At 35.3% G+C, this 21,511-nt stretch overlaps 1 protein-coding gene across 8 annotated transcripts in view; it reads left to right on the top strand.

Annotated features, from left to right (window-relative positions):
- LOC149790726 (uncharacterized) overlaps positions 1-21,511 on the top strand; it is a 239,247-nt gene that overhangs the window by 140,553 nt on the left and 77,183 nt on the right. For all 8 annotated transcript variants that reach the window (XM_089972776.1, XM_089972780.1, XM_089972775.1 and 5 more), the window contains 4 exons: positions 4,278-4,420; positions 7,112-7,276; positions 9,271-9,562; positions 13,769-13,866. In XM_089972776.1, coding sequence (XP_089828902.1) covers positions 4,278-4,420; positions 7,112-7,276; positions 9,271-9,562; positions 13,769-13,866 — 698 coding nt within the window. The remainder of the gene's footprint in view (positions 1-4,277; positions 4,421-7,111; positions 7,277-9,270; positions 9,563-13,768; positions 13,867-21,511) is intronic.

The raw sequence follows: 21,511 nt of genomic DNA, 5'->3' as shown, positions 1-21,511 counted from the left end.
ATCCTGCAGAGATAAATACCTCCCCAAGAATGTTTTGAGCCAGCTGATGGGCTGGACTGGGAAGGTATCAAATTTGTGACCCCTAGATTATAAAAGGAAAATACATAAAGTTCCAAATTTTCTTGAACAACTGTAGCTCATAAAAAAATAAAACGTTTGTTTGCAATAGTAATTGGTAGAACCTAGTTTAAATGTAACTTCTTAGAACTTAATATAATATTGCACTATGTTCTTTTTACCTTTGCTGCTTTTATTTTGTCTTTGTTACCTATTAAAGCAAATTTTTTAAAAATTAAATAAAAGAATTTTGCATACTGTAAAAATGGATGTTGCCAAATGTTTTTGTAGAAATTCATGTTAAAAACTTAGAAAAGATTTTTAATTTTTGCTATGCTTGAAGGAAAATGTTTCAGTACAATGTGATCACGATTTATGAAATCTCAATTTACGCAAATTTGAAATAATGTGAGATGGGGGAAAATGTGAAAAAGATCGCTACTATTGAGATAACTCTCTCATACATATAAATTGTGCCACCGTGGCAGGCAAACATTACCCAAAATGCCCTGCTCTTATGCACCCACCATTCTATTTATTGTGGCCTCAGTGCTGTGCACGTATGTACATGTACAAAGTGTTTGTTACAATTTTGGAATGTTATTATTGATGGCATCTAAAAGACAAGCAAGTGATAGTCTGAAAAGAGCAAGGAAGGCGATTTCTTTAGAGGTTAAACTTGAAGTAGTGAAAAGGTATGAAGCTGGTCAGAGTACCGCCATGATAAAGCATGCTTTGAACCTTAGTGAAAGTACATGTAGAACAATACATATACGTGACAGTGCTGGAAAAATGAAAGCAAGTATGAAAGCTGGAACCTCCCATTCGAACCAGAAAAGTTACCATACCCACCCCAACATAATGGAAAGGAAGTTGGCAACGTGGTTTGGTGAACACTACTGTTCAATGCAGTTTCATTTTTTAATAACACATACATATGTTCTGATTAAAATTCATAATTTCATGTTTTTATTTTATGTTTCATACGTTTTAAGTTCGTTTCCATATGCTTTTTATGAAAACTTATTATTTTTTAAAATTTTAATCTACTTTGCAGAAGCATTCCCTAATTTTAACATACTAAATTGATGCGGAGGAAATGATCTCAATTTACGCGAATCTCAAATTATGCACACGTCTCAAAAACATAACCCTTGTGTAAATCATGATCACACTGTACTCACAAATACTTATCAGCTGGACACAGTATGAAAGCTGGATCTGTATTTTTTCTTCATAAAGAAATTAAAAAAGAGAAACATTTCTGTATGTATGTTTGTTTTTTTTGGCAATGATTATGTGTTCTTTTTTCAGCGATATTCCACTATCATATGCTGCATGAAAACTACCATTTTCATTTCAAGGGATCATTCAATCAATTCTTTTTTAAGTTATGGATGACCAGCTTGCTCTGGAATGACATCGCACTTAATGTCAAACCATCCTAAAGTCAGGGGAGGTGATGCAATTGGTAAATTCCGTGAAAAATAATTACACAGCTATAACAATCGGACTTTACTCTTAAAGTTTTCCACCTATAATAGATGTGTACCAAAAATGTAAAATGGTTAAAATTGATGTTAAACGTAACATACACTACATCGCTTAACTGTTCACAGGCAGGCCTATGCGTATGCGGTTTACTAGGTAACAGGTATTCAGTTTATAGTGTGGTGCACTTTGTCACTATGCTCTATGAGGTAAAGGGTTAAATAGCAGATACCAACCAGTGCATAAACAGTGACCACGTGATCTGATGTAATTGTCATTCACAGAAAGGAATGTAGTATCTAATAGGGGGTTTTCCCCGAAGGTTGCGCTGCGAAAACTGGCTTAAAATGGCTGATGTTTACAGCTGACGTCAAAAGGCGCTTTCATGCAACTTGAATAGAGGCGTCAAAAGGCGCTTCCATGCAAATGGTGTAGAGGCATCCAAAGATGCTTGCATGAGGTAAAGGGTTAAAGGACCTACAAATTGAAGTACAGTAGTCCTCCTCTTGAACGGCCCCCCTGACCAGCGGCCACCCGCTCCTTATGGCCAGAATCCGTTGGCACCGACGAGTTTGTGTTCAAAAGTACCCCTCGCGAAAGGCCACCCGGCTAACGTGACCAGCAGCCAGCATATTAGTGCAATAATATAAAATTTACCCCTCACAAGCGGCCGCATTTTATTTGAATATGTATCCAGAACCAGTATTTTATTCATAACGTGTGTTAAGTAATCCAATTTCTGTTTCCCCGATGTCAGGTTTTCGTTACTGAAAGAAGTGTTGAGTAAAGTACATTTACCACTAAGGTTAATATTATATCATTTACACCTCACGAGAAGCCAAATTTATTCCATAGAAACTGAGAAAGACTCAAATCTTAATCCATACAAAAGTGTAAGTACATGTAATCCAATTAGCCTTACTGCTGTGTTATCATAAGATGTTCGGTTTCGTCACTCTGATAATTGTTAAAATTACAATTATTGAACAGTAGTAACAGCTGAGAAGTGGCAGTATCGATGTACAATACACAAATCAGCAGGAAAATGGTTTCATAGCCTTTATGGCTTCCCTTAGTAAGATGTTGAGCTTGTTCACTTTGATAATTAGTGGCTATTACTACTGACAATAATTGTCAAAATTACAAATCCTAACAGCCGCGAGGTCAAATCTGTGTGATGTTAATGGTACATATTGAAGCCGTTTTGGCTTCACTCACTTAGTGTAAAGAAATGTATAAAAACAATAGGGTACCAGACTGCGACTAACGAATCACATGACAAGATCACTTCCTTTAAAAACACATGGCAATTTGTTTAGAAGCATACAAAATTGTTTTATCAGTATTGTAGTTGGCAATATGAATAGTTTACTGCAAAAAGATCAACATGTCATCGAGGAAAATAAAAATTCTCAGTTTAGAGGAGAAAGTGAAAGTAATTCAACTGACGTGGGGGGGGAGTCGTCAAGGATCCTTGAAAAAAACTAATGTTGGGAAGACTCAGATAAACAATATCGTGAAAGATAATGAAACAATTCTGCAGAAGTGGGAAGGTGAAATGGACGGAGAAAGGAAGATTGTTTGAGCCAGGGGACGTTTGTTTCCTGATTTGAATGACAAGAAAAAGCAACAATTTTGTCAGTTGAATTGGGATATGACGACTTTACCGCAAGTAATGGATGGTTGCACAGATTTCAAGTGCGACACAATATTAAGTGTTCTGTCCTTAGTGGAGAATCAGCTGATGTTAATAATGAAGTTGTCGAAGGTTGGAACAAAAGACGAAATGATATATGCAGGAGATATGACAGCAAGGATATTTTTAATGTGACGAGACTGGTTTTTTTCAGACTGTTACCAACAAAGTGACAGTTGATGTGAACTGTAACATAATTATAAAGACAGTTTTAAAACTGTATCAATGGTTATTCATAGCATTCTTTTGAAAATGATGACACAGTTTGTTTTACATTTATTTCACATCATGCATGTGATTTTTTAATGAAAATATTAAATATTTAAAATTAAATATACTTGTGACTTTCTTCATATGTATTTACTATTCGCATTTGTCATCCCCCTCTAGAAAGGCCACCCGCATTATAAGGCCACTTCCCTGCTGCATTAGGGGTGGCCTTATAAGAGGGGGACTACTGTATGCATTTGAACAAGGCAAATTATGAATCCATATTTAGTACTTAGGCAATAGTGAATATCAGTCAAATATATCCCCATGCCTTTCATGTTTGGTGTATGTCCTGGTCATATAGTTTTATTATTACAGTTTTGGTCTCTTTAGTATGATTCCAGCATTTTCTTGAATATTTCTCATTGGCTTGATAAACGATCACTGTTTATGTTTAGATAAAGGTTAGGCTGATTCTAATCGCCAAGAAAACTTTCCAATTTTTTACCAATTCACTACTGGCTCCTAACCCGATCTGTAGAGACCAGTCGGGCAAACATAAAAATAACCAGTCAGCTGACACTGATAAAGTATTAGAAATAACTATGAGAATACCCTATTTATCTGCTAAATTATCAAATTGGTTACAAGTTAGAATCTTTCCTTGGCAAATATATTATAGGAGACAACTGTTTAAGGTAGGTAATGTTTCTTTGTCAATCACTTGATAAATTTGATAGAAAACGGGGTAAAGCTGAGGTTGTAGTGAGATGACTTCAGAATAAATAATACAAACAAACTGAACTAAAATATGTATTTCCAGGAGATAAAGGGGACACTGGAGAGACTGGACCTGCAGGCATGGATGGAAAGCCAGGTGAGAGAGGCATTGATGGGGCACCAGGATTGCCTGGAATACAAGGGCTACTGGGAGAAAAGGGACAGAAGGGAGAAATGGGAGAACGGGTAGGACAAATGACCTCATTTTGTTGGTTTACACTCTCCTAGTTCAGGATACCTTGGTACTGAATGTTGATCTTTGGCATCTTGAATTGGTGACCTTTGACTTTTGACACGGGCACTAGTCTTGGTCATGATGTCAAAGTTTGGCATTCAGGTGTTCTTGGCTGATTTTAATATGCCTTATATTTTTAATTTTGTCAGAAAAGACTTGTTTATATTCATGTACATTTACTTTACACAGAGATAGTTCCAGTGCACACCTAATATTTTGAGTTTCAATAATATAATTATAAATGAATTACCAGGTTGATCAAAGATATTTATTTTTTCTGCATTATGCAGTTGTTTTATCATAATTTAGGACGTAGGAACCAATTGATTAAAAATGTAGTTTTTATTCCATGATTACATTAAACTATTAAGTTTTAATTTCTTTCAGTTTACACATCTGCTACAAATATTTTTGAGTAATTATAAATATAACAAGCTGAGGATTGAATTGATAAAAATAATAAAATATATAGGTTATTTGAGGAGTTTAAACAAATTAGTTCGTTTTTCCGCCCAAAGTTCTTATTGCTTCCCATTAGATTATCTTTCTTCACTGCATAGTAAAGAATGATTACTGATCTGTTACACAGTCTATGTTGTCACCACGAAAACATTACTGTTACACAGTCTATGTAGTCGCCATGAACAATATTGTTGTACAGTCCAGTTGTAGTTGCCATGAACAATACTGTTACACAGTCCATGTAGTCACCATGAACAATACTGTTATATAGTCCAGTTGTAGTTGCCATGAACAATACTGTTACACAGTCTTGGTAGTCACCATGAACAATACTGTTACACAGTCCAGGTAGTCACCATGGACAAATACTGTTGTATAGTCCAGTTGTGGTTGCCATGAACAATACTGTTACACAGTCCATTTAGTCAGCATGAACAATACTGTTACACAGTCCATTTAGTCAGCATGAACAACACTGTTACACAGTCCATGTAGTCACCATGAACAATACTGTTACACAGTCCTGGTAGTCACCATGAACAATACTGTTACACAGTCCAGGTAGTCACCATGAACAATACTGTTACACAGTCTAGGTAGTCACCATGAACAATGCTGTTACACAGTCCAGTTGTAGTTGCCGTGAACAATACTGTTGTACAAGCTGTGTAGCCACCATGAACAATACTGTTACACAGTCCTGGTAGTCACCATGAACAATACTGTTACACAGTCCAGGTAGTCACCATGAACAATACTGTTACACAGTCCTGGTAGTCACCATGAACAGTACTGTTACACAGTCCTGGTAGTCACCATGAACAATACTGTTACACAGTCCTGGTAGTCACCATGAACAATGCTGTTACACAGTCCAGTTGTAGTTGCCATGAACAATACTGTTGTACAAGCTGTGTAGCCACCATGAACAATACTGTTGTACAGACTGTGTAGTCACCATGACAGTGCTGAACATGATCTTAAACTTGAGGGGAAAAGAATTAAGTTTTTATATGCATCAAATAAATACCGAAAGGAAAAACATTTATCTGTAGTTATTGAAGAGAGTACTTTTACCTTTTCTAAATTTACATCACCAAATGCATAGATATAAATCAAACAATATTTATATAGTCAGAAAGACAGATTCCATGTGGTCAGCTTTTAAAGTCATTGAATACATTTTGTATAGATTATATTGCCTTCATATGAGTTTAAAATTTCATAGGATTACCTAATATTTTACTGTCAGCATAACTATTTCATGCAATGGACATATACGATCAGTGTGTTTTAGTGATATTATAGCTATAATGAATTCCATTTTTGTGTGTGTGATTTGGATTTTTAACGTGGCTTTAACCATTTTTCAGTCATATTGCTACGATGTCTGCAATGTGGCAGTTTATTGTGATCTCTAGCAATGGGACATCATGCCACTAACATGTAGCGTCATGTCCCACCCAGTCACATTATCCTGACACCAAGCTGATCAGTCCTAACACTAACCTCTTAATGCTGAATGCCAAGTGATGCAGCTATTAGTACCATTTTAATAAGTCTTTGGTATGACTCAGCTGGGGATCGAACCCATAACCTCATTCATCTGAGGTGGATGCTGTAACCACTAGGCCACCAGAGGGGTTGAATTCCATTTTTAATATAATATTAATGATAATAATAACAATCATAATAATAATAATAATAATAATAATAATAATAATAGTCATCATCATAACAATAATCATAGTAATTGGAGCACTTGCAATGGTGTGCCATCACAAATCCACATCATTTTTATTTCCCACCCCTCCAAGTACTCACACCACAACCTACACCACCACCCCTAATCCCTGACAATGACCCAGAGGCAAACTAAAAACATATGTGGTGCATCTCCCTGGTGTGGCTATAAATATTAATGTTTGGTCGGAAAATGTTTGAAAATGTCATTATAATGCAATTTTTTAAAATATTTTTTTTTGACATCCTCTCAGGGTCTCCATTGGTGGGAGCCAAAGGTGACACTCAGGTTACCACAGGGTCAGCATGCCTACAACGTGGTGAATTTCCACTCGGCAGTTTAGTTGATGCTGTAAAGGACAAATATTTGGAAAAATAGAGGCTATCATAGCATCTCCAACTCAAGGGATAACATTGATAATATTGGTTACTTTCAGGGTCTGCCTGGTCTGTCAGTAGTTGGCCCACCAGGCCCACCAGGCCTTCCAGGGGTCCCACCTGACATGCCCCCACTTCCTGAGATAGAAAAGGGACAAAAAGGAGAGAGAGGAGATCCAGGCACCCCAGGAATTCCAGGACTGCCTGGTACATCAGGAGCTAAGGTAAGTACTAACAGTTAAATTATGGGCATGAATAAGTTTTTCATTGAAATGAATTAACATAGGTACATGCATGTTTCACTTTTCCGAAATATATGGAAGAGTCCTGTTCTCTTTTTGTTGCAGTGATGTACTTTCTCACACAGCAAATTGTACATAACCAGACTATTATATAACCATCTCTTGAATTTGTATGTAAATGTTTGCATGTTGTGATCCATTAAATGTTCGACATTTTGGATGTTGACATGCACCTGTTGTGTGCTGTCAAGTGCATGTAGTACCAGTCCTCACATCAGGTTTATCATGATGAAACAGTATACAAAGTCATGTGACAGTATACAAGAATATATACTCGTGTGAGTCCAGTCCAACTGCAAATATAGACCATGATATAACATAGCAAATCACCCTACTGTACTTTACAGGGTACATAGGACTTACAAGCTCACCCTACTGTACTTTACAGGGTACATAGGGCTTACAAGCTCACCATTTTATACTTTACAGGGTACATAGTGCTTACAAGCTCACCCTACTGTACTTTACAGGGTACATAGGGATTACAAGCTCACCCTACTGTACTTTACAGGGTACATAGGACTTAGAAGCTCACCCTACTGTACTTTACAGGGTACATAGGGCTTACAAGCTCACCATTTTATACTTTACAGGGTACATAGTGCTTACAAGCTCACCCTATTGTACTTTAATCTTACCCACAATATCCAACAGTACAAGCACTATACTATACATGGGTGTTAAGTGTTTGTAGTACCTGTGTTACCTTTGTAAAATAAATAGTTTTATTATTATTATTATTAATATTATTTTATTATTATTATTATTATACTGCAAACTTTACAGCCTTCTACAGATGCTAGTACTTAATCTAGTCATTTTATTCAGGTAGAAAATAATGGACCAGAATAATAATCACTATTCCATTTAAGATTTTCACTTGGTTCAAAGTTTCCCAGTATTGCTAGGAAAGCATTTGAGAGTGCCGATATGTAAAATTGAAGATGAAAACCTTGTATATCCGATACATAATGGGACTAGTGTTGCCAGTATACACATATTAAACAACTTTAAAGGCATCGCAGGTCTTTGAATTAAGAGGGTTTGTGTGATTTGGTTTTTTAATGGAGCTTTTACAGTTTTATTCATATCACTACGATGTCTGTATTGTGGCAGTTTATAGTGATGCCTAACACTGGGGCATCATGCCGCAGACATGTAGCATCATGTCTCACCTAGTCACATTATCCTGACTCCAGGCTGACCAATCCTAACACTGACCTATTAATGCTGAGCGCCTAGCTAGGTAGCTGTTAAGACATGATTATAAGTCCTTGGTATGACGCTGCTGGGGTTCAAACCAGTGACCTCTTACATCTGAGGTGGACACTCTAACCATTTAGGTCAAGGATGAAAGCCATTAAGTTACTGTTCTTTTTTTTTTTATAGAAACAATGTAACTTCAACCAGACTGGCAATACAAGATTTATTTTCCGTTCTGAAGGTCTCTTTATTAAAGGTTTTGAAATGCATAAGAAAAAATATAAATTATATGATTCAGTTTTAAACTATACAACTCCAAGTATATGTAATTTTATGTAAGTTCAAAGTTTTCCTCTACAGTTTGGTTTAGAACAGAAGATGAATATATTTGAGAGAAAGATTATATAATTATGTGCTTTGTCGTTCTAATTGCAAGATTGGTTTATGGCAGTCTGCAGCTGCCTCATGTATCTGTTGTACTGGCTCACATGCATAGTGATCAGTTTCATAATGCAAGCCTGAGGACAGGATATTGATTAGTTTAAAGAACTTTGAGTTTGGCTAACTTTGGAGGATACATAATTGAATGCTGGGAACTAGATTGTGGCAACCTATTTATGTTGATGAGAAGTAATCAGTTTAGAAAAAGCAGTGACATTTATTTAGCAGTGGTAGCCCTACCTCGGGTAATGTAGTCTATTATATAATTTCAGGGTGAGCCAGGAGAGGTGATTTATCGTGAACCTGAAATAGGGCCTGTTGGACCTGCTGGCCCCCCTGGCCCTCCTGGGCCACCAGGGCCTCCTGGACCAGTTGGACCAAGTCCTTCTGTGATCAATCCGGGCTTCCCAGATGGGGAGTTTTTTGGATCTGGGGATGAAAAAATAGGTGAACCCGGACCACAGGGTCCCCCTGGACTCCCTGGACCCATGGGACCCAAAGGGGACAAGGGAGATCGTGGTGAGATTGGACCACAGGGAGAGCGCGGTGAAGCTGGAGTTCCAGGTGAGAGTATAACAAAATGTTATGCACGCCGTTCAATTTCTGTTAGATTTTCTTGCCCAGAACAAGGTTTTCTGCAACCATGTCTCACCCTTCCATAGTACTATATGTGGCATGAATAACAGTAATTCCCATATTATTAGGTCATTGAATGAAAATGCTTTGTTATTTGACTTCAGAGTTTACTATTTTCTGATTGGTTAAACAGACACCTTTGTTGAATTATTATAATAGCCCCTCAACTGCACACTCATGGATGCTTTAAGATTCCAGTGGATCAGCAGACATCTTGTTGCAGTTGAACATAGCCAGATCATATAATTTCTGCTTAAGTGTGCATAATATGTTACTAATTAATGACAAAATGTATTTTCCATTAGTTTTTCCAAAAATATTTCTCTTTTTCTCTCCATTATCTGTTCATAATGTGCTTTAAATAGTACTCAAAAACTGCTGTTGCAGTTTGGGTGAGGGAAGGAAAATTAATTTTTTTCCCCTCAGTTTTGGGAGGGAGGTGTGAAGCTGTTTGTTTCCCAGAATGTTCAGTGTTTATAACTTTTGGTGCTATTGATCAATTACATTTATGTAAGTAAATTACCTATTGGAAAGAAGAAAAAAACAATTTTCATTGCACTTTTTCTGTTTAGCATTTTGTGTGTTTATTATAAAAAAAATTACAAGGGTGCTGTCTAGTTAATAAAGACAAAATACTTTAAAACTTAAAGGTCATATAAAACTAATTACTATCTTTTGATTTTGGCTGTTACAAGGGTTTATCAACTCTAGAAAAATACATTCACTTTGGCCTGTATCAGTGGTGAATATTCACCTCAACCTGTGGATTTAGTGAATATTGTTCTTGGCCTGTGGCCTTTATTGTTGTGGTCCAAGTGCTTTGGTGAATATTGTTCCTGTGCTATGTCCTTGGTAAATATTCACCTCAGCATGTGGCTTTGGTGAATATTGTTCTTGGCCTATGTCCTTGGTGAATATTCACCTCATCATGTGGCTTTGGGGAATATTGTTGCTGTACTATGTCCTTGATGAATATTCACCTCAGCATATCGCTTTGATGAATATTGTTCTTGGCCTATGTCCTTGGTGAATATTCACCTCATCATGTGGCTTTGGGGAATATTGTTCTTGGCCTATGTCCTTGTTGAATATTCACCTCAGCATATGGCTTTGGGGAATATTGTTCCTGTACTATGTCCTTGGTGAATATTCACCTCAGCATGTGGCTTTGGTGAATATTGTTCTTGGCCTATGTCCTTGGTGAATATTCACCTCAGCATATGGCTTTGGTGAATATTGTTCTTGGCCTATGTCCTTCGTGAATATTCACCTCAGCATATGGCTATGGTTAATATTGTTCTTGGCCTATGTCCTTGGTGAATATTTTTTTTAGCATATGGCTTTGGTGAATATTGTTCTTGGCCTATGTCCTTGGTGAATATTCACCCCAGCATGTGGCTTTGGTGAATATTGTTCTTGGCCCATGTCCTTGGTGAATATTCACCTGAACATGTGGCTTTGGGAAATATTGTTCTTGGCCATAGGCCTTGGTGAATATTGGTTTTCTGAGTCTGATAAATCCTTGCAGCAAAAGAATTGGGGCATGCATGATAACACAATGGTTGAAATTATGAATAGAATAAACAATGCACACTGATCTGTGGTACACTGCTCACTGATGGATCTTATTCTGTACTTTTGTTAATTGGGGAATGAATTGTACATACAGAAATTACAGTATTCTCCAACCAGTTTGATTTACACTTTTAAAAGATACGATTGGACATGTATCCTTCGGAAGAGGAATGCAGAAGAAGGCAGAATAGATATTATATTGGTACATGTACCAATGCTATTTGCAATGTTTTGACACCTGTTTTGCATCTTGTATTGTTATATTTGCTTTAGTTGACTCCTGTAATTCACAAGTTGGTATGGTAAATATGTGTTATGTTAATAATCTAATGCAGTAAATCAATTTTAGATATTGGCACACAGTTTATGTACTCGTTGCAAGTGTTTAAAACACTTTGGCGGTGGAGGTTGCCATTTTGTATTCAGTTTAGATGCCAAATTCCACTTACAGATTTTGCTATTCAGTTTCAGAAGAGATCAGATCAGACCAGATACTTGTCTAGACATGTAGATCAATCAAAAGTATTGAATTTTTCTTTACCTCATTTTGTGCAGTTGATTTCTCATGAAGGCTGAACCATATGGTCGAGGACAGTTTCTCAAGGGAGATAATCATGAAAGCTATTAAGAGTCATATGCAGGCTATCTGTAATGTTCTTGAAATATTTAGTATCTGTGTGCTGGTAAATGGATGCATCTGAAGGAGAGTAACTCATCCAGACTGTATAAAGTCTATGACTTAATTTTTATGCTAGATTACCTCTTGAATTGTGTCTTGATACCAGACTGTATAAAGTCTATGACTTAATTTTTATGCTGGATTACCTCTTGAATTGTGTCTTGATACCAGACTGTATAAACTCTCTGACTTAATTTTTATGCTAGATTACCTCTTGAATTGTGTCTTGATACCAGACTGTATAAAGTCTCTGACTTAATTTTTATGCTAGATTACCTCTTGAATTGTGTCTTGATACCAGACTGTATAAAGTCTCTGACTTAATTTTTATGCTAGATTACCTCTTGAATTGTGTCTTGATACCAGACTGTATAAAGTCTATGACTTAATTTTTATGCTAGATTACCTCTTGAATTGTGTCTTGATACCAGACTGTATAAAGTCTCTGACTTAATTTTTATGCTAGATTACCTCTTGAATTGTGTCTTGATACCAGACTGTATAAAGTCTCTGACTTAATTTTTATGCTAGATTGCCTCTTGAATTGTGTCTTGATACCAGACTGTATAAAGTCTCTGACTTAATTTTTATGCTAGATTACCTCTTGAATTGTGTCTTGATACCAGACTGTATAAAGTCTATGACTTAATTTTTATGCTAGATTACCTCTTGAATTGTGTCTTGATACCAGACTGTATAAACTCTCTGACTTAATTTTTATGCTAGATTACCTCTTGAATTGTGTCTTGATACCAGACTGTATAAAGTCTCTGACTTAATTTTTATGCTAGATTGCCTCTTGAATTGTGTCTTGATACCAGACTGTATAAAGTCTCTGACTTAATTTTTATGCTAGATTACCTCTTGCATTGTGTCTTGATACCAGACTGTATAAAGTCTCTGACTTAATTTTTATGCTAGATTGCCTCTTGAATTGTGTCTTGATACCAGACTGTATAAAGTCTATGACTTAATTTTTATGCTAGATTACCTCTTGAATTGTGTCTTGATACCAGACTGTATAAAGTCTATGACTTAATTTTTATGCTAGATTACCTCTTGAATTGTGTCTTGATACCAGACTGTATAAAGTCTCTGACTTAATTTTTATGCTAGATTACCTCTTGAATTGTGTCTTGATACCAGACTGTATAAAGTCTCTGACTTAATTTTTATGCTAGATTGCCTCTTGAATTGTGTCTTGATACCAGACTGTATAAAGTCTATGACTTAATTTTTATGCTAGATTACCTCTTGAATTGTGTCTTGATACCAGACTGTATAAAGTCTATGACTTAATTTTTATGCTAGATTACCTCTTGAATTGTGTCTTGATACCAGACTGTATAAAGTCTCTGACTTAATTTTTATGCTAGATTACCTCTTGAATTGTGTCTTGATACCAGACTGTATAAAGCCTCTGACTTAATGTTTATGCTAGATTGCCTCTTGAATTCTACTTTGATACCAGTCTGTATATTGTCAGCCCTGCTAAACATGCACCTGTTGTTAGTGGGATTTATGTTTATGAACAAACATCTTGTTTAGAAATTACAATTTTCTCTTATCAGCATTGGCATTTCATCAAGGGTACCTGTCACCAACAGCGACTGATGTAAACAATTCCCAACCTTTTATGCCTTAATGATCATTCTAAAAATTGATTCATAGAAATATTTTCAAATTAAGAAATGAGGGCTCATAAGTTACTAAGTACATAAATACATTGTGTACTAGATACAGAAATAATTTATCTTTAATATGAAGAAACCTGAATAGCAATGACATGTTTGAGTGCAGCAAAGAGCTAATCAAGTAGATTGGCTTGTACGTTTAAGTCTTCCATTTCGCTGAATGTAAAATTGTCTTCATCCTGACAGGATTGCCAGGAAAGGACTGGTCTGGGGACATTTCCTCCTTGATTGGACCATCAGGGAAAGATGGACTACCAGGTCTACAAGGAGAACCAGGGTTACCGGTAAGTGATGCTGAAATCATGGAGATTTTCCAGGACTGCTGTCTCTTTAATCTGATAACAGCTGTTACCATACACATTGCCCTTGTCAGATTAATACAACTCTCTACTAAGCAGGCAAGGTTTTCATGTTGCCATCTCATCATTGCATTTACTGTTGAAGAAGGGCTAAAAACCACCACTTTTAATGGGACAACTCCAAATTTAAATTGAATATTTAATACTTAGGTACAACCCCCCCCCTTCATTCAAGAACTACTTGTTCTGTGATCTTAAGAGACCTGTGTGTGTGTGTATGTGTGTGTGTGTGTGTGTGTGTTTGCGTGTGTGCATATACATACACACACATCTTTAAACAGCCAGTCACTCCCTTTTTCACAACCAAAATTGTTCCCATCCCATGGGTGACTCAAAAGTAGAGATCGATCTGTTCATCAGTGCAATCCTCACATTATCTAACAGCTGTTGAATGCATGCCATTAGATAGTTCACTAGTTTATGTTTAACCATTCCACCGACATACCATTTCCAAAATTTGTCAATATACAGTAGTTGCAAATAATTATGGACTGAATATCTGGGATCACATGTACTTCATTTGCAATGTGACTTGTCTGAAAGACAAAAACAGAGGTCTTCAACTTGTTTCTATTTGGGACAGGTGTACTTACGAACCATATATGCTCACTTATAAGTCTAGTCCAGCTGCAAGCTGCACAGATCCAGAGCTGCTGTCATATAATGTGTTGGCAGATCTGGTTCCATACAGTTTGTTAATATTAATCAGTAGAACAAATGCACCTGCAGATCAGGATCTTTGTTGTTAGCAGTTTGACTTATAAGCGAGCATATATATGGTAGTTGTGGAATGGAAAAAAATAACATTAAGTAAAGGGATTAATAAATGTTAGTTTTAAGGGATTTCTAGCACTTTTTGCCATTTCATAGCATCCATCTTTTACCAAATATTGTTTGTATTACTAATGATCATAACAAATTTAAATGGTCTTCCTAACATTGTGAACAAAATATAGAGCAAGTCACCATTCTAGGTCAAATATTTATATGTCAAGGGAGACAACTCAAACTGAGCCAACTGATCAGCTTAAATCCTCAAAAATTAGTATTCGTTTTGATTGTCCTTTATGAACACATATTCTTTATATAGAGGTGTATGCTGAAACAGGTTTCATTGTATTAGCTCAGACTATCAGACACTTGAGCTACAAGTCTTTGGAAAGTTGAAACCAACTTGTTGTGTTGGAATCTTTGGAAACATTAAGCCATCTTACGTTGAATTATGAATAGTACTTTAACAGCATGAACCTCGATGTTAAACTTTGTTTCCTTTCTATTTTGTAATGGGCTAATCTGAGTGTCACAGACTTTAAATTTCCGTAAGCCACAAAATGTTTATGTACATACAATTTATGCAAATGTAGCAAGGCAATTTCATTGTTAGATTGAATTCTTAAACATATGCATGAGATATAATTCTTGTAACATGCTTTAATTATATTGCAAAATTAAATTAAAAGTTATCTATAAACCTAAAACCTGTTCTGACTGACAAAAGTAAAAATATTATTTTTCAATACTGTGCCTGCAGATGAGGTATGTGACCAGTTCATATTTTGATCTAAACCTTGTTATATTTTGGTTTTGTCATTTCAGTGGTATGCATGCTTGTTGACAAGTTGTATGCACTTGCTATTTATCTATATTCTCTTCCTTAATTTGCCATGAAAAGAGAAAGATTAAATTTAAAATTGGGCTGTTGTGACCCACATTTTCTGGCAAATGTGAAATAAACTCTGAATTGTATAGGACCCACCATTGATATGGTACATATCTTAGGATTTTCCTCATCCATGTATATGGTTAAAATTCAAGTTTAGATAAGATTTTGAAGCCATTGTCTTGGAACATTTTGTTTCCATGAGCACATTATTAGTTTATAAATAAGGAGCAAACCATCATTTCTATGAAAATTAATTGCCAGTAAATATATTGGATATGCAAAGGTTAGATGACATTAAAGAGAACTGCAGAAGGACTACATTTACTTCTTGTGAACAGTTGTTTAGCCCTGAACCCTGGCAGAGCCATGCTAAAGACTTATAAATATGGTGTTAAGAGGTATGTGTTAGGACTGTCAGGATAATGTGACTGGGTGGGACATGATGCTGCATGTCTGCGGCATGATGCCCCAGTGTTAGACATCATATAAACTGCCACACTACAGACATTGTAGCAATATGACTCAACAATTGTTAAAGCTACATGGAAAATCCTAATCACACATACACACATGCACACACACACACACACACACACACACACACACTATTGTTTCCTTAATTGACAGAATGGGCTTTATATAAAACAATCTGAGTCTGTACATTAAAGATTTCTGCTTTTTAATTTTTTTGTTTGTTTTATTTTATATATCTTTTACAGAATTTCTGACATTACTATCTTTTATATTTTAGGACTATAGATTTACGTTTGCTTGGAAGGGTTTATCTCTATAAAGTTTTTACAATTCTTACAGTTTAATTTTTGGTAAATAACTTTAAAGTGGTGCTTTATTGCAAGGATTGTGATCACACACACACACTCTTTTGTGACAGAGCTTGTTTCTCATATTCTGTACCTAACTATTAAAGGGTCTCATTTTACAATATGCTACACTATATTGACACTTTTTGAATGTGGGGAGGAAAAATGATTTGTGCTTTTTCACCTTTATTTTTTACTTTATATATCCTTTAAAGACATTTTGCCATAATTTTCTTTCATATTTTTGGACTGCATATTAAATTTGCTTCGGAGGCTTTACCTCTTAAGAGTTTTTACAGTTTTTACCATTTGATATTTGGTAACTTTAAATTGGTGCAATATTGTAACGATTGTGCTGACATGAGACACAAACACACACACACACACACTTTTGTGACAGTTTGTTTCTCGTATTCTGTACCTCAGTATTAAATGGTCTCACTTACAACATGCTACATTGTTATGCCACTGCTTTGTTTTTAATCTCATTTACATGATACACTGTTATGACAGTGTCTTGTTTTTAATCTCATTTACATGATACACTGTTATGACAGTGTCTTGTTTTTAATCTCATTTACATGATACACTGTTATGACAGGTCTTGTTTTTAATCTCATTTACATGATACACTGTTATGACAGTGTCTTGTTTTTAATCTCATTTACATGATACATTGTTAGGACACTGTCTTGTTTTTAATCTCATTTACATGATACACTGTTATGACAGTGTCTTGTTTTTAATCTCATTCACATGATACTTTTAGGACAGTGTCTTGTTTTTAATCTCCTTTACATGATACACTGTTATGAAACTGCTTTGTTTTTAAAGAAGACTAGAAATCAAAATTTTCCTTTTACGTATGTAATTCTCTTCAGATTTTAATTCGACTGCAATGCTTATAAATTAAATATCGTAAGCGGGTAGTGATTATATTGCATGGAAGATACCACAATTCCGTAAATTGCCGAGTTTTTCCGAGTTTTGATGAGACGACAGATCACATGGTACCGTGACGGTATACTAGCCAGTCCTCGAATACAAACATAAACATTGGCGAGCGAGGCAGACAGGAGACTACATTTGGGTTGCACATTCAAAAGTTGGATCTGCAATCTGATATAATAGTTTATGTATTGTACTGGTAAGTGCTAAAAGAAATTTGTTAGGCACAGGCCCCGGGCTGGTGACTTAAATAAACTAAAGTCCTGAATGAAATTCCACAAGCCCGGACAGTTCATACCTGTCAACTCTCAAGCCGGGAGAAAAACCTCCCGATTTTGGGGGTATTTCCTCATCTACCTCCCGATCTCGTAATATCTCTCAATTTTGCGCAGCAAAGTCCCGATTATTACATTATGTCTGTCAATTTTCATTTGTCAGAAGAAAAAAACCCAACCCCAAACCATTTTTAAATATAACGTATGCAATCCACAGTCTAAACTGCCACACTGCAGACATCGTAACGATATGACTGAAAAATTGTTAAGGCTATGTTAAAAATTCAAATCACACGCACACACATCTAAACCAGCACTGGACAAAATAATTAATATCATACAACAGTTTTTTTTTCATTTTTTCTTCTTCAATAAATAGAACGTGAAGATTAAACATTATTCAGGTAAATTTCAGATTTTTTAAACAACTACAACAGTACTATAGTATTAAAAAAAATTAAAAGAATAAAATTGTCACCAATTAGCTTAAATGAATGATCACTTTGAAATTTTCTCTGCAAACAAAATCGCATCTCCATTTCCGCCAAAGAAATTCGGCCAGTTAACACCTGACATTCCTCTACCGTATATGAGAAGTTTAATTATCATGATAAAAATACAAGGAATAAAACAAAATATACCATGCAGTATATGTGGCCCAAAGAACTAATTCTGAAAAAATATTTTATTCAGCAAACAGTGTTACATGCATTAAGATTTAAACCTAAGGAAATAAGGTGGAGCATAAAACGTGAGAAAAACAGTTGCCACAAGTACAGTAACTTGTGACTGCAGATTTGAACTGTTAAAATTAAGTCCATGGCATCGTAAGTAACAACAAAATAGGCATCGTTTATTTGGTAATCAATTGCTGGTGCTTACGCATCCACACACTGTCGAACACGGTTTCTTTGAAGTATGTCTGAAGGGCAGTCCTTTTCACAAGATCAATGCAAGGATAAGGATTATGTTCATTAGTCACACCGGCTTTATCGTTTGTGTACTTAAATCAAAACTTTGGCTATTTTGCAATTTAGAAAGAACTGACCTGAATATGCAAAAGGGGCTTGTCATGGGGGAATAATAAGGCGTATCACAGGGAGAAAAGGCACATCAAATGGGCTGTCGCACATTGGGGCAAAGGGGGGGGTCAGTAGTCCCCCCCCCGTTCTATTGTCAGATAGTTAATGTGAAACTTTGACCTCTTTTTTTTTAATCGCTGCTTTTTAAACTGCCCAAGGAATAGTTTTATATCAGTTCCAATTTTTACAGATTACAGTTTATGCATACTACATGTATACAATGCATTTTTTAAAAATTTTTCATTTTTATAAAATTACTGAAAATTGTGTTTTCTTGAAACACGACCGGTTTAGAATCTTATTTTTAGCAAAGTTACCATTTGATTAAAATCAAATCTAAATTTCACCTTGGACAGTGGTGATTTGATTTAGATTGTGCCGTGTTAAGGCCTGTATGTCAACATCTTGAAAATACATTTACTCATTTCACCAGCGCAATCAAAGTTTCCTCAGGCAAACAATTTTTGTTTCGACAAGCCTGACGGGCACCTCACTTTGAATACAGGATGGGCCGGAACTAAAACCAGAAGGGGCCCAGGGTGTCGGGCTTTCAGATTTGCTTTTAGTGCTGCTGTTTTTAGATAAAAGATGTGGGTTGATTGTTGCATTTTGTGGTCACTTACTCGTCCTTCTGCCTGTTTTCATAACTCACATATTTAACACTTTTCCCAGGATTTAAAATGTCCAAAGGTATGTCTGGAACAGTGCCAACTTTCAGTCTAGGCCTAGCATTTGCATATCTTTGAGCTGCTATCTTTTCATGATCCCTCTCGTAACATTCCTTTGAGAAATGTAATGAGCACATAGTGCTGTATGGTGTTGCTTTGAAATCGACTCGTTTGTACTAATGTACCCATTCTTTCATTATGCCTTTATCTTCCGGAAAAGATTTTTTTTTATGTCAACAGGCTTTTCTTAATGTTCTATTACACCTGTAAGCAACGCAAAACGGTATTGTCTTTTACTCTGGCAACTCCCACTTGGGCTGCTGGAGTCGCTACTATGATGTCACATCCCGAAAGTAACCGAATAGGTGCGGAAATTTTGCATACGAGGTCACGGAAATTCAGCTCCTAGAAGATAAGCCAATATTTAAATATTGGCATTACGGTCGCAGATGATACTTCAGAATAAGGTTTTCTGCTATAGTACTTTTATTATTATTCTATATTTCCATTGGTTTCTGGTCTCCTTTATCTCATTTACATGATACACTGTTATGACAGTGTCTTGTTTTTAATCTCATTTACATGATACACTGTTATGACAGTGTCTTGTTTTTAATCTCATTTACATGATACATTGTTATGACAGTGTCTTGTTTTTAATCTCATTTACATGATACACTGTTATGACAGTGTCTTGTTTTTAATCTCATTTACATGATACACTGTTAGGAGAGTGTCTTGTTTTTAATCTCATTTACATGATACACTGTTATGACAGTGTCTTGTTTTTAATCTCATTTACATGATACACTGTTATGACAGTGTCTTGTTTTCAACCTCACTCATAACATGCTACACTGTTTCAATATCCTTAACCTCAGTATAAGATACTCATAGTGTTTTGATATTCTACACTGTTATGATATTTTTATGGTCATAATATATTTGATTTTAAAATTACAGATTAGTTTTAAAAAATTATTTGAATCATATTTGTCTCTAAAATGTACAATTTGTGATCATTTGGTCAGTAAATGAAATAGAATGGATTTTTTTTACATTAACCACACAATCCAAATATTGAGTTTCCCACTTTTTTTTTATAGGAGACACCTTATTGTTTCATGTACTAGTGTTAAACAATTGCAGTAATCACAATCATTTTGTATTCTGTTATGCAGAACTTTTTCTTAAGTGACAGTCTTGGACTTTTTAACCACTAATGTAATTCATTTGCATACTTTTATGTAATTTGTTTATATTTTTGTGCTTTATGAATATATTTCTTAAAAAATATTATTTCCATTTGCCATTAGTTGTCTGAAAGGAGTCAGAAAAATAATGCTTCCAGTATTTGTCAACTGATAAACCCAGTTTTTAAAAAATATATTTAATCTGATCCATTGAGGAAAAGAAAAAGAAAGAAAAACTTTCATATAAAAAATTTGCTAAAAGTTTGTCACTATAGGGGATGGGTGTAGAATTGTCTTGAAGAAGTATGGTACATGTCACATGACATCATTATTTGTCATCTAATTAAAATTTTGTATCCTACTGAAATTTGACATGTAATTAAAATTCATATCCTGTTGAAATTTGATGTCTAATTAAAATTTGTATCCTTTGAAATTTAATGTCTTTGTCTGGTTCCTGATTTTTTTAAAACTACGGTACATGAACTTTCTGGCCTGTATAATTTATACATACCAACTTTTCTTAAGTGAATTGTTTTGGACCCCAAGTAATTCAGTGAGTTTGAAACAATCTTTCACCAAGACTGATGTTTATGTGTTTCTTCTCAGTTAGAATTCTGTACCATTCTTCATGACAAATTGAAGGTGTTAAAAACTTACTTAAGATGAGACAGACTCATTTATTTTGCCTTTTTTAGATAGTATATATTATGTGCATTATTTTGCGTGACTTTGCCACAGGCAATTGACTGCTGCTTGGTAGAACAAATTGTCAAAATTTATGATTGTTTATTGCTATTTAGCATGCTGATTAATTTGGACATTTTATTTTGTCATTGCTAATAATTTAAATGTGTCATCTCCTTGAAAGCATGGATGTTTTTTAATGTAATTAACATTACCATATAAAACATGTTTTC

This window comes from Sinohyriopsis cumingii, chromosome 10 (assembly GCF_028554795.1).
Source record: "Sinohyriopsis cumingii isolate HCF-2022 chromosome 10, ASM2855479v2, whole genome shotgun sequence".
NCBI classification, from domain to species: Eukaryota; Metazoa; Mollusca; class Bivalvia; order Unionida; family Unionidae; genus Sinohyriopsis; species Sinohyriopsis cumingii.
Note: the sequence above shows the minus strand (reverse complement) of the source record. Positions and strands in the feature narration are given on the sequence as shown.